At 35.8% G+C, this 14,261-nt stretch overlaps 1 protein-coding gene across 1 annotated transcript in view; it reads right to left on the bottom strand.

The window, feature by feature from the left end:
- Positions 1-14,261, bottom strand: part of RNGTT (RNA guanylyltransferase and 5'-phosphatase) — a 220,623-nt gene that overhangs the window by 41,430 nt on the left and 164,932 nt on the right. Inside the window, 1 exon segment of the mRNA XM_032651577.1 lies at positions 7,891-7,957. Coding sequence (XP_032507468.1) covers positions 7,891-7,957 — 67 coding nt within the window.

Below are 14,261 nucleotides of genomic sequence, written 5' to 3'. Positions count from 1 at the left end.
ACTGTTTTGTAACCATGTAAGCGGATGGATGTTAAGTAGACTTATTGTGGTGATCATTTTGCAACGTGTACAATATTGGATCATTATGTTTTACACCTGAAACTAATATGCTATATATCAACTATACCTCAATTTTAAAAAAAAAGCAATATTTGGTTTTCTAGGCATTCTTCAATAATAATGTTAAATATTTATTTAGTGTTTTTATGTCTCAGGCACTAGGCTAATTGCTGAGGATACAGAAGTACACAAGACACAGCCCAGCCCTATGGGACTCATATTTTTGTAAACAGATAAGTTTTTTAAGGACATGAAGGTAAGAATACTGAAACTGAAACATGTATGACCACAGGCCTTAAGTGTTACTCAGTTTTGGCAATAACACGGCCAAAAGCACCTTGGTAAAAATGGCAGGAAAACTACTGCTATTGAATACTTTCTGGAACCCTAAGTCTGCAGTTTCGATGTGATTTGTCGGTAACAATGCATGATTTTTAACATCCAGAAAGTTACTAGATGGGCTCACTAGAGAGCCCAGCAGTGGTTCTGAAGCACTCTGTCAGCAAGTGTGCAGGATAAAATGCTGTCAGCAACTTAATAGTTTTTGCATATAAGTAAAGAGACTTTTGGCTTCCATGACAGTTTGTGAGGTGTTTTTTTTTTTTTAAGTTTTTTTTCACCTTTTGAATCTGCTTTCAACAAAGAAATACCCATGTCCGCTCTGATTACTGCAACATGAGACACTGAAAATTTGCCTCTCCACTCACAGTACTACAGAAAACTGAGCAATTATTCAATGAATATGGCACACTAATCTAGATCTGCTTCCACTGCTTTCTCTCACTCATCTCCGTTTCTTTCTGTTTTATTCATCTATGGGGATCTAAACTTTGTCTTTCTAGCCTCAAAATACATGAAATCACTTGGAAGACAGAGTAGGCACAGAAGTCTCTCTTCTGTTCATGAGAATTAGGGTCCTTTTGAAATAGAAAATAGCTTTGCTTGGCTCCATGAAACATCTTAAGTCACTTCTCGTTTATCTTTTCTTATACTCTCTTCCTCCTTCTCCCCAGCAACTATGACATCACATCACTTTCTTCCCCTCCAAAGCCACTCCGAGGACTACCATCAACTCAGGGGCAGGTAAGCTTCCTCACCATTGCCTGCACTGCATCAATGTGGCAAATGGCAGCATTAGCTGGACAAGTCCTACCCTGCAGCAGTGTCTGCCAAACTATGAGTCGTGACCCATTTTCCAAACAGAGAAGTTAATTTAGTGGGTTGAGACCCACATTTAAAAACTAAATCAACGGAAAAATAAACTGAACAGAATGGAAAATCATATTTATTTTGAAACTTTGGTTTATGTTGTGTGTGTATAAATACACATATGTGTATGTGTGCTGGAACTCAATGAAAGTACACTTCCGACATTCCTACAGGTCATGGTGGTAAGTTTGGAAGCCACTAAACTACAATACTCAGTTCTAGGCCTGCATCTATATCTGATGTAATACTTCAGATATTTTAGAGATTTAAAATATGGATGTTAAGTAATTTCCTTTAGTAAAAAGTGTTGATCTAATGAGCCACACATTTTCTAAAACATCATCAGTCGTGAACAAAACAAATCAGTTTTCCTAGTTTTCTCAGTATTTCCTAAGAGACCCCAAATAAATACTTTATCATTAAATTTAATATACCCTAAAAATTAAAATTGACACATTATTAGGCATTTCAAAGATATTTTTAAGTAACAAATAACAATCCAAGCTCAATATACCTAAAAAGGAAAAGTATTCTACTTTTTTTAATTTAAAAAAGTCTGAGGGAATGGTTTGATGGATTTTCAAATATTTCAAAAATGAGATCACTATTTCTTTGCACTAACAGAATATGTATATGAATACAAACACCAATTTTACACCAATTTTATATTTCCTGGGCTGTAAAGAAACTTAAAAATTGAAGCTCAGAAAGCCTAGAGTATGAGACTGTGACTAATGGCACCCAGTCCCTCAGCAGGGATGGAACCAAGTTCTGAGGCAGAGAATAACCCAGCTGCACTGACTATAAAATAACTGCCTCAGAATAACAGTTATATTCCTTACATTTCACATATGGCTGCTGCATGGAATTCATAGTTAAAATACAAAAGACATCTTTCAGCCATTCCGCAGTGTCAAAGTGAAAACTGTATGTGACTCAGCCTCACAGCTTCACACACTTCTTGGGCTGTCTGAACTGCAAGAGGCAACTAATACCAAGCCCGGTGGAGATGGACAGCCCTGTGGCTCCGAGACTTTCCATAACAATCCTTGAGTTGATTAAAAGTTATGTTGACAAGCTTCAATCCTTCTTGGTTTTATGGATTATGGCTGGTAAGTGGAGCCTCCAGGACCAGAACCCTATGAGAATAGCACTGAGATTTTTACTGCACTGTAAAATGCTTTAGAAAACAACACAGAATAATAGGTATAAAATGTAAACTATTGGGACTTCCCTGGTGGCTCAGTGGTTAAGAATCCGCCTGCCAATGCAGGGGACACGGGTTTGATCACTGGTCCGGGAAGATCCCACATGCTGTGGAGCAACTAAGCCCATGCACCACAACTACTGAGCCTGCGCTCTAGAGCCCGCGAGCCACAACTACTGAGCCCACGCACCACAACTACTGAAGCCCACGTGCCTAGAGCCCGCGTTCCGTAACAAGAGAAGCCACCACAATGAGAAGCCCTTGCACCGCAATGAAGAGTAGCCCCTGCTCTCTCCAACTAGAGAAAGCCCGCGCACAGCAACGAAGACCCAATGCAGCCAAAAATAAATAAATTTTAAAATAAATAAAATGTAAACTATTATTTAAACTTGACCATGTCTATAAAACTAAACTATGAACAACAGAATTATATATGCACTGAATTAAGATAAAGGTATTATGCAAAGATATACAGACATAACCACTCCTCCACCCCAAAAAAGCTTCTGACAACTTGAAAGCATACAAATAAGAATTAAGTAAAATTTTACTGTTTTCAAAACTTCCCTTTTAAATTTCAAAGACTACATATAAAGATATAATGAAACATATCTCTTACTTAAGAAAACCCTAAGTCACACACAGCCCAGTACATCTAGAAACTTATCTTAATCTCAATAAAGTTGAAAGAAGTTAGTCTTGGATGAGGGTGAAATCTACTTCATTTACAGCACTAAACAATAGCTGTGGATATGTGAGGCAATTCTTTTCTTACTCTGTATTACAACTCATTATAAAATGATCAGTGTTGGGCTTCCCTGGTGGCACAGCGGTTGAGAGTCCGCCTGCCGATGCAGGGGACGCGGGTTCGTGCCCCGGTCCGGGAGGATCCCACGTGCCGCGGAGCGGCTGGGCCCGTGAGCCATGGCCGCTGGGCCTGCATGTCCAGAGCCTGTGCTCCGCAACAGGAGAGGCCACAGCAGTGAGAGGCCCGCGTACCGCAAAAAAAAAAAAAAAAAGGATCAGTGTTTTATTTAGTTTATCATATTTTAGTTTAAAATAAGAAAATAATCATGTATGTTTAAAATCAAGTTCTTCAGATGACAAATTTCCCATGAAAACTTATTCTGATGACTTTCAGAAGATGTTAAGAGATATAAAAGGTAAAGTTGGGATAACTTCCTCTAAAAATAATGAAACCTGAAACTAGCATGAAGATGTACTGGTCTAAGACTGTAATGAAGTCCCATGTTTGTACACACTGGTATCTTTACCTAGAGCTTGGACAGAAAACTAAAACTAAAAGATTAATCATGGGAGAGGGAGGGAGGGAGAGACAGAGAGAGAGAGAAAGAGTGGCTGTAACAATTCATGTTATATGCTAATAGTACATACATCTATTGTCATGCTATAGCAAATTTTCTGAACTCATTTAACACTAGCCCAAATATCCACCATCCTTTTTGTTTTCCTTTTTCTCTTTTTGATCTTTATAAATTGGAGCTCCTTTTTAGAAATACAAATGTAAAATGCCACTTTAACAAATGTAGCCTCTAGCACCAAGCCACTCACACTTAGTCCTGTGATGTTAATAAATGAGAATTCCTTTTCCTAAATATTCAAATGAACAATTTTCTATCTTGATTTATAAAAAATAAAAATTCAACCAATACTCTCTTAAGAAAGCAAAACAGTTTCCATTTATTAAAGGTCATATCTGATATCTATGCCACACAATACAGTATCATTACATTTAGTTGAACAGCAAACGAATACTGGTATTTCATGTCCAGAAGAAGTCAGATGCAAGGCAAGGGGCAGGGAACGAACCTTAAATTTCTAGCCTGATCTCAAGCATTTAAACTATGATTTTTAAAAATTGTTTTCCAATTAACTTACAAGCATTCTAATTAGGTAGGGATCTATACAGCATTTTCATAAGCACCACAGGAATTATAGAAGAACTTCAACAATTAATGAGGATAAGAAATCCTTTCATAGTACATGAGAGAAACCTTTCCCATAGCAACATCAAAGGAAAAAGATGGCCTAAAATAATGGACTTTTTTCTATTGAGTTGATTATCTAGGCATAAAGGGTTGACAAAGGATTGACCTCTGTCACTGGGCTTGTTAGAAAGGGCTTGGATAAAGAAAATGATATGTTAATGAATCAGGTGAGTGATGGAGGAATCACCCTTATACATACATACACTTATGTTTTTGAGACAACATGTAACACACACACACACACACACACAAATTCTACCCTTCCTTAAATATATCAGATAAGCCTCTCACTTTTTCATTATCTCAGTTATAATACAGAGAAACAGGATTTTCCAAACCAATGGACAGAAAAAAAATTGGGCTTTTAGAAATGTTTCTGCTGAAACTTATTAGAATTCCTGCCTCTACTGGAGAATTTGGTGAACAGGATAGTGAGGGAGGTTTATGAAGAGACTCTTGCCAACTCCACTTGTGTTCCAGGGATGTTAAAAATAGAATTTAAAAAAATGTACCTGAATGCTTGTCATTACTTAGGAAATCAGAAACGTTCAAGAGGGTCCACAACTTAAGACCCTAATGTGGACTTTTGAGAGTGTCTTAAGTTAAATTAAGGAAGGTACTTAAAGAAGTGCTGATGCTATGGTAGCTAAAGAAGGTTTTTCATTTTAAAATGTCAATAATGTGACTAAATCGCCTCAGTATTAAATATCTTATATGTCCTATTCAGGCTCAGTCTATTCTGAAAAACCTTTGTTTTTCAAAGCGTAAAAATATGTCATATATTTAGGGGGAAAGGAATTCAAAATCACATCCAACAAATGAATGTGAGAAAAATAATTAACTCATAGAGCCAAGAAACAAATGTGAGGAAAAATCCAATACTAAACCAAAAAAAACAAATCAAATTTTACAGGTCTGTCAGAAAACATTAATAAAGTTAAAATAACAAAGGAAAAGGATGACTGCAAACCTTTCTTTTTATTTACTGCCTTGAATATTCATAATACTATTCCACTTTTTACAAGAAAGCCTAGTTGGAATCTGTGCTTCAACCCTCAACTAATATTGCTATAAAAACAATCTTTGACAAAAAATTGAATGCTTTCCCTCTAAGATCAGGAACAAGGCAAGGATGTCTGTTCTCACCATTTCTAATCAACTTTGTACTGTAGGTTTTAGCCAGTGCACTAAAGCAAGAAAAAGCAATAAAAGGTATCAAGATCAGAAAGGAAAAAGAAAACTGCCTCTTAGTAGATGACATAATCATTTATGTAGAAAATCCTATGAAATCTACAAAAAAGCTACTAGAATTACTAATTGAGTATAGTAAAGTTGTAGGATTTAAAGTCAACACACAAAATTTAATCGTCTTTTTATGTACTAGCAAAACAATCGTAAAATGAAATAAAAAATACTTTTAAAATAGCATCACAAATATAAAATATTTACAGATAAATTTACTTTTAAATGTGCAAGACCAACACACTGAAACAATGGAATACTGCTGAGAGACAAATAAATGGAGAAATATGGGGCTTTGATGAATTATAAGATTCAATACTGTTATGATGTCATTTCTCTTCAAATTGATCTCCAGATTCAACGTGATCCAAATCAAAATTCCAGCAGGTATTTTTACAGAAATTGACAAGATGATTCTAACATTCACATGGAAATTAAAGGAACCCAGAGTAGTCTAAACAACTCTGAAAAAGAACAAAGTTGCAGGATTTACACTACCTGACTTCATGACTTATTCTAAAGCTACAAAAATCAAGACAGTGCGATATTGGTGGAGGGACAGATACATAGGTCAATGGAACAGAATAAAGAGCTCAGAAATAGATTCACACACATATGGTGAATTGATTTTCAACTAAGATGCAAAGGCACTTCAATGGTGGAAAGGATACCCTTTTTAACAAATGGTTTAGGAACAACTGGATATCCACGGGCCAAAGAAAGGTTGGGGTGTAGGGGGACAACATTCCTCTATGCCTTGAACCTTGCATCATATACAAAAATTAACTCCACTGGACAATAAACTTAAATGTAAAACCTAGAACTATAAAGATTCTAGAAGAATACATAGGAGAATAATCTTTTAGCCTTTGGACTAGGCAAATATTTCTTAGATCAACAGTAAAAGCAAGAACCGTGAAAAAAGCTAATAAACTGAACTTCACCAACATTAAAAATTTTTGCTCTCTGAGGATCCTGTTAAGAGAAATCCCATATCTGATAAAGGGCTTACATCCAGAAGATATATAAAGAATGCTCAAAACTCAACAGTAATAAAACAAAAAACCCAATTAAAAAATGGCAAGTTTTGAACACACACTTCACTAGAGACGTACAGATGGCAAATAAGTACGTGGGAAGATGCTCAACATTATTAGTCATTACAGAAATGCAAATTAAAACTCCAATGAAATACTATATACCTATAAGAATGACTAAACTTAAAAAGACTGACCATACCAAATGTTGATGATGATATGGAGGAACTGGCACTCACCCTGCTGGTGGGGAAATAGTTTGGTAGTTTCTTAAAAAGTTAAAACATACAACTGCCATTTAACTCAGCCATTTTGGTCTTAGGTATTTACCCAAGAGAAATGAAAATATATGTCCACACAGAGACTCGTACACAAACGTTCACAGCAGCTTTATTTATAATAGTCAAAAAGCAGAAACAACCCAAATGTCTCTCAACGTGTGAAAGGATAAAGAAACTGTGCTAAAACCATATAATGAAATACTACTCAGCAGTAAAAAAGAATGAACTACTGAAGTGTAACAACATGGGTGAATCTCAAAATAATAACACTGAATGAAAGAAGCTAAAAGAGAGAGAGAAAGAAATACAGTATGATCCATTTATATAAAATTCTGGAAAGTGCAAATTAATCTATAATGATTAGATCAGCGGTCACCTGGGGACTGAAAAAGAAAAAGGAAGGGCAGGACGGGGGAGTTCAAAGGGGCACAAGGAAATTTTCAGGGGTGATGGATATGTTCATTACCTTGACTGTGGTGATGGTTTCACAAGGGTATGTCAAATTGTACAGTTTAAGTATGTATATTTTACTGTATGCCTATTATACCTCAATAAAGCTGTCAAAAAATTCTATTGGTAAAAAGGGTAATGTGGCTCTAAATTGTACTCTTCTTAACTAATCACTGAAGTGCAATGGTCAAAATTAACGCTACTAAGGGCAAGATTATTAAACTAATCCATTCACTGAAAAACTGAATTACTTTTTCATCAGAGATATACAAAAACAAATGAAATTAATAATTCACATTCCCAAATTTTTGTGATAGTTATTTGCAGGGTTTTGGTGGGTTCTGGACGAGTGAACTGTATCTAGGGAAAATATACTAGAAAATGAACAACCATACCTTGATTTGTGCAAAGGGTCTTTCATAACCTCCAACATAGAGAAGGCCAACATTCTGAGGAAGTAAGCTACAAAGGAAAAAAAGCATTATTTATAAAATACTCTTCCTTAAATATGAGGTTGTATAATTACCAAAATTTGTATAATAGATCCTGACTATGAAAAAATTAATATCTATGCAATTATTCTTGTCTTTTCGCACGATGGAATAGTAACCAGGAAAGGAATAATTCTTATACTTCAGAAAATGATGGGTAAATATTGAGAATGGCAACTTAAATGTAAAACAGTCTAACATACTAGTAATTCTAGCAAAATTACTACATAGGGGAGAATTAAAAGAAGCAATGGGGCTTCCCTGGTGGCGCAGTGGTTGAGAGTCCGCCTGCCGATGCAGAGGACGCGGGTTCGTGCCCCGGTCCGGGAGGATCCCGCATGCCGCGGAGCGGCTGGGCCTGTGGGCCATGGCCGCTGAGCCTGCGCGTCCGGAGCCGCAACGGGAGAGGCCACAGCAGTGAGAGGCCCGCATACCGCAAAAAAAAAAAAAAAAAAAAAAAGAAGCAATGCACATATTTAAAAATCTATAAAAGTTCAATTCAAGAAACACTCACTGTGTGTCTATATTATGCACTATGGAGATAATACAAACCTAAACGGTTCGGTTCCAAAATTTAACAGGAAAACCAGATACACAATTAACCCTAACAAAAGGTGGCCTCTGACAAATGCTATTCTAGAGGTATTTGCCATTGCAAAGTAGTGGAGTGAGAGATACCTTCTATGGAGGGAGCTGGAGAAGCCTGAAGAGGAATTTAGGCTTAACTTTTAAAGGGTTGGTAAGGCAAAGGGAGAAATTTTAAACTATACCCTGAGAATGCAGAAGATTTGAAACCAAAAGTAAAGAAGTCTGGTTGAAGTAAGGGATAAGTTAGTCAGAGATGAAAACCCGAAGAAGGTTTGGAATGGGCCACGAAGAACGCCAAATGTCTTATCTTTATTTCATAAGTAATATTTATTTTTTTGTACAGACAATAAATGCACATGAAAATAAAAATCAAACCATCTAGAGGGTGGACGTAAAATGGTTACCTTCCCTGCATCATTCCTTCCTTCCTATTTAAAGAGGGCTATCATTCTTGACTACATTGACACACTGTGAATAGGGAAATACCATCATTAGAACTATGCCTGCGGAGCATGTAGTCGTGCTGGGTATGAGAAGGTCATAATTAAATTAATTACTCTACGGTATCTTGTAATCACTGTCACCAGGTGACAGTGTGAGATGGTTGTATGATTACTGAAGGGGAGAATACACCAACCCAAAATACACCACTTTGACATGTGGATTATTTTAAGCTGAAGGCAATCAAGACCTAAGAGACTCAGGAAAACTTTTTACCTCTCTTGTAACTGCCTAAAAGAACTTAGATAGGGGGCCTGGCCCAGAAAGAGAGCTATTACCATAGATAACGTTTTTATCTGAAAGACCAATCTGCATGGCAGGGCAAACTTCTAAATACAAAATATCTGTTCTTCTCATCATCCTGTGAGTTACCCTCCTCCCCTTTGAAGACCCAGGCCCTTATCCCATTCCTTAGCACAGGATGGCACATAAGCCTCAACTGCTCGACCTACCCTTGAGTCTTGTATCTTTGGGGATCCCGTACATACTAACTCAAATATGTTTTTCTCCTGTTAATCTGTCCTATGTCAATTTAATTATTAGACCAAAGAACCTAGACAAAAAGAAGGGGAAATTTTTCTACCCCTACTTAACCTTCCACTGACTTGGTCTAGTAAGACTAATAAAGTTCACTGTTAAAGCACCTTAGATTTTATGAAATAAGGTAGATAGATATTCCATCTCCTAGGAACACCTCTGTTCCCTACATTCTTTAAAGGCCTATAAAGTACTGAAGGCCACTAAAGGAAAGCTAATAGCTGTCAAACACAAAAATAAATTAAACCAATTTAGCAAAAAGCTACAGTACTTAAGTTCGGCATGTGAGTGATACTTACAGTTATGCCTTTTAGCATGTTGTTGAAGGTTACAAACATGACTAAAGGGATATTTGTTCACTGGATGCAAGTAGAAAGCATAAGAAATATCCCCAAATCTCAACTAGGAAATGGAGAATTTCTTCACCATCATTTGACAAATAAGAAATTAATCAAAGCAACAAAACTTTAAATCTCTCCCAAATTGCTAGTATCACAAATTTAATGTTAGTTTTATATAGCAGTGGTAATTTATTTCCTATATAACAAATGATGACAAAAAGCGTCATAAACCTCTTTTAGAAGAATAGTCACTGTTCATACAAATACATGATAGAAAAGGAAGAGAATAAAAGCTGGCTGACATTTAAAAATCAATATGCCTCTAATTACTATGCATATGCATTTTAGGAAGTTTGCCAATATACTATTCAGTGTGTCCTCCCCTTCCTCCAACTTGCCTATCTAATAACTACCTTCTAAACAAGAAATATCTTAAATATGGCAGTTAAACAGCATATATATATTTCGCTTTTTAAATACTGTTCTTTCTCATTCATGTCCATATTATTCCTTACATAAATTACATTACCACCTTCGTTTGAGTGGGTTTTAATAGGTATCATAATTTAAGCGTTTGCTATGTGTAAAATAATTAATACTTTGAGAACATAAATTCCAACTTCTAAGATGGAACATTTCCTAAAATGCTTTTACCTTTCAAAAAAGTATTATGCCAAATTGTATATATAATTATTGTCAAACAATAGGCACCATTTTATTATGACAGGGTATTTGTATGTAATATAGCATTCACACATTTTAAATCCCCAGGGTTAAGGCATTAATTCAGCATTTACAGATGCATTATAAATATATGTTAAAATAAAAAGCATATGTTAAAATAAAAACCATGACGCATTTAGTACCAGATAATTGTTTTGTCCTTCTATTAGGTGAACATTAATATAACCTTTATACAAATGCTAATAACTTCCAAAAAATTTGCTTGTAACTAAATGCTTCTATGGCTACCAAAGAAATTTTTAGAGTAAGAAGGCATTGCTGAGAAAAAGCTAAGAGAATTCAGCACCACTAAACCAGCGTTACAACAACTGCTAAAGGAACTTCTCCAGGCAGGAAACACAAGAGAAGGAAAAGACCTACAAAAACAAATCCAAAACAATTAAGTAAATGGTAATAGGAACATACATATCGATAACTACCTTAAATGTAAATGGATTAAATACTCCAACCAAAAGACACAGACTGGCTGAATGGATACAAAAACAAGACCCATATGTATGCTGTCTACAAGAGACCCACGTCAGACGTAGGGACACACACAGACTGAAGGTGAGGGGATGGAAAAAGATATTCCATGCAAATGGAAACCAAAAGAAAGCTGGAGTAGCAATTCTCATATCAGACAAAATAGACTTTAAAACAAAGACTTTACAAGAGACAAAGAAGGACACTACATAATGATCAAGGGATCAATCCAAGAAGATGATATAAGGATTGTAAATATTTATGCCCCCTACATAGGAGCACCTCAATACATAAGGCAAATGCTAACAGCCATAAAAGAGGAGATCCACAGTAACACAATCATAGTAGGGGACTTTAACACCCCACTTTCACCAATGGACAGATCATCCAAAATGAAATAAATAAGGAAACACAAGCTTTAAATGATACATTAAACAAGATGGACTTAATTGATATTTATAGGACATTCCATCCAAAAACAACAGAATATACATTTTTCTCAAGTGCTCATGGAACATTCTCCAGGATAGATCGTATCTTGGGTTACAAATCTAGCCTTGGTAAATTTAAGAAAATAGAAATCGTATCAAGTATCTTTTGGACCACAACGCTATGAGACTAGATATCAATTACAGGAAAAGATCTGTAAAAAGTACAAACACATGGAGGCTAAACAATACACTACTTAATGATGAAGTGATCACTGAAGAAATCAAAGAGAAAATTTTAAAATACCTATAAACAAATGACAATGGAGACACGACGACCCAAAACGTATGGGATGCAGCAAAAGCAGTTCTAAGAGGGAAGTTTATAGCAGTACAATCCTACCTCAAGAAACAAGAAACATCTCAAATAAACAACCTAACCTTACACTTAAAGGTATTGGAGAAACAAGAACAAAAAAACCCCAAAGTTAGCAGAAGGAAAGAAATCATAAAGATCAGATCAGAAATAAATGAAGAAAACAATAGCAAAGATCAATAAAACTAAAAGCTGGTTCTTTGAGAAGATAAACAAAATTGATAAACCATTAGCCAGACTCATCAAGAAAAAAGGGAGAAGACTCAAATCAATAGAATTAGGAAAGAAAAAGGAGAAGAAACAACTGACACTGCAGAAATACAAAGGATCATGAGAGACTACTACAAGCAACCATATGCCAATACAATGCACAACCTGATAGAAAATGGACAAATTCTTGGGAAATCACAACCTTCCAAGACTGAACCAGGAAGAGATAGAAAATATAAACAGACCAGTCACAAGCCCTGAAATTTAGACTGTAATAAAAAAATCTTCCAACAAACAAAAGCCCAGGACCAGATGGATTCACAGGTGAATTCTATCAAACATTTAGAGAAGAGCTAACATCCATCCTTCTCAAACTCTTCCAAAAAATTGCAGAGGAAGGAACACGCCCAAACTCATTCTACGAGGCCACCATCACCCTCATACCAAAACCAGACAAAGATGTCACAAAGAAAGAAAACTACAGGCCAATATCACCGATGAACACAGACACAAAAATCCTCAACAAAATACTAGCAAACAGAATCCAACAGCACATTAAAAGGATCATACATCATGAACAAGTGGGGTTTATACCAGGAATGCAAGGATTCTTCAATATATGCCAATCAATCAACGTGATAAACCATATTAACAAATTGAAGGAGAAAAACCATATGATCATCTCAATAGATACAGAAAAAGCTTTTTACAAATTCAACACCATTTATGATAAAAACCCTCCAGAAAGTGGGCATAGAGGGAACTTACCTTAACATAATAAAGGCCATATATGACAAACCCACAGCCAACATCATTCTCAATGGTGAAAAACTGAAAGATCAGGAACAAGACAAGGATGTCCACTCTCATCACTATTATTCAACATAGTTTTGGAAGTCCTAGCCACAGCAATCAGAGAAGAAAAAGAAATAAAAAGAATCCAAATAGGAAAAGAAGTAAAGTTGTCACTGTTTGCAGATGACATGATACTATACATAGAGAATCCTAAAGATGCTACCAGAAAACTACTAGAGCTAATCGATGAATTTGGTTAAGTAGCAGGATACAAAATGAATGTACAGAAATCTCTTGCATTCCTATACACTAATGATGAAAAACCTGAAAGAGAAATTAAGGAAACACTCCCATTTACCACTACAACAAAAAGAATAAAACACCTAGGAATAAACCTACCTAAGGAGACAAAAGACCTATATGCAGAAAACTATAAGAAACTAATGAAAGAAATTTAAGATGATACAAACAGATGAAGAGATATACCATGTTCTTGGATTGGAAGAATCAACACTGTGAAAATAACTATACTACCCAAAGCAATCTACAGATTCATCGCAATCCCTATCAAACTACCAATGGCATTTTTCACAGAACTAGGACAAAAAATTTCACAATTTGTATGGAAACACAAAAGACCCCGAATAGCCAAAGCAATCTTGAGAAAGAAAAATGGAGCTGGAGGAATCAGGCTCCCAGACTTCAGACTATACTACAAAGCTGCAGTATGGTACTGGCACAAAAACAGAAATATAGATCAATGGAACAGGATAGGAAGTCCAGAGATAAACTCACGCACATATGGTCACCTGATTTTTGATAAAGGAGGCAAGCATATACAATGGAGAAAAGACAGCCTCTTCAATAAGTGGTGCTGGGAAAACTGGACAGCTACATGTAAAAGAATGAAATTAGAACACTCCCTAACACCATACACAAAAATAAACTCAAAATGGATTAAAGACCTAAATGTAAGGCCAGACACTATAAAACTCTTAGAGGAAAACACAGGCAGAACACTCTATGTCATAAATCACAGCAAGATCCTTTTTGACCCACCTCCTAGAGAAATGGAAATAAAAACAAAAATAAACAAATGGAACCTAACAAAACTTCAAAGCTTTTGCACAGCAAAGGAAACCATAAACAAGACAAAAAGACAATGCTCAGAATGGGAGAAAATATTTGCAAATGAAGCAACTGACAAAGGATTAATCTCCAAAATGTACACGCAGCCCAAGCAGCTCAATATCAAAAAAACAAACAACCCAATCCAAAAATGGGCAGAAG

Source organism: Phocoena sinus, chromosome 12 (genome assembly GCF_008692025.1).
Source record: "Phocoena sinus isolate mPhoSin1 chromosome 12, mPhoSin1.pri, whole genome shotgun sequence".
NCBI classification, from domain to species: Eukaryota; Metazoa; Chordata; class Mammalia; order Artiodactyla; family Phocoenidae; genus Phocoena; species Phocoena sinus.
The sequence above is the reverse complement of the archived record's forward strand: the minus strand, read 5'-3'. Positions and strand labels throughout refer to the sequence as shown.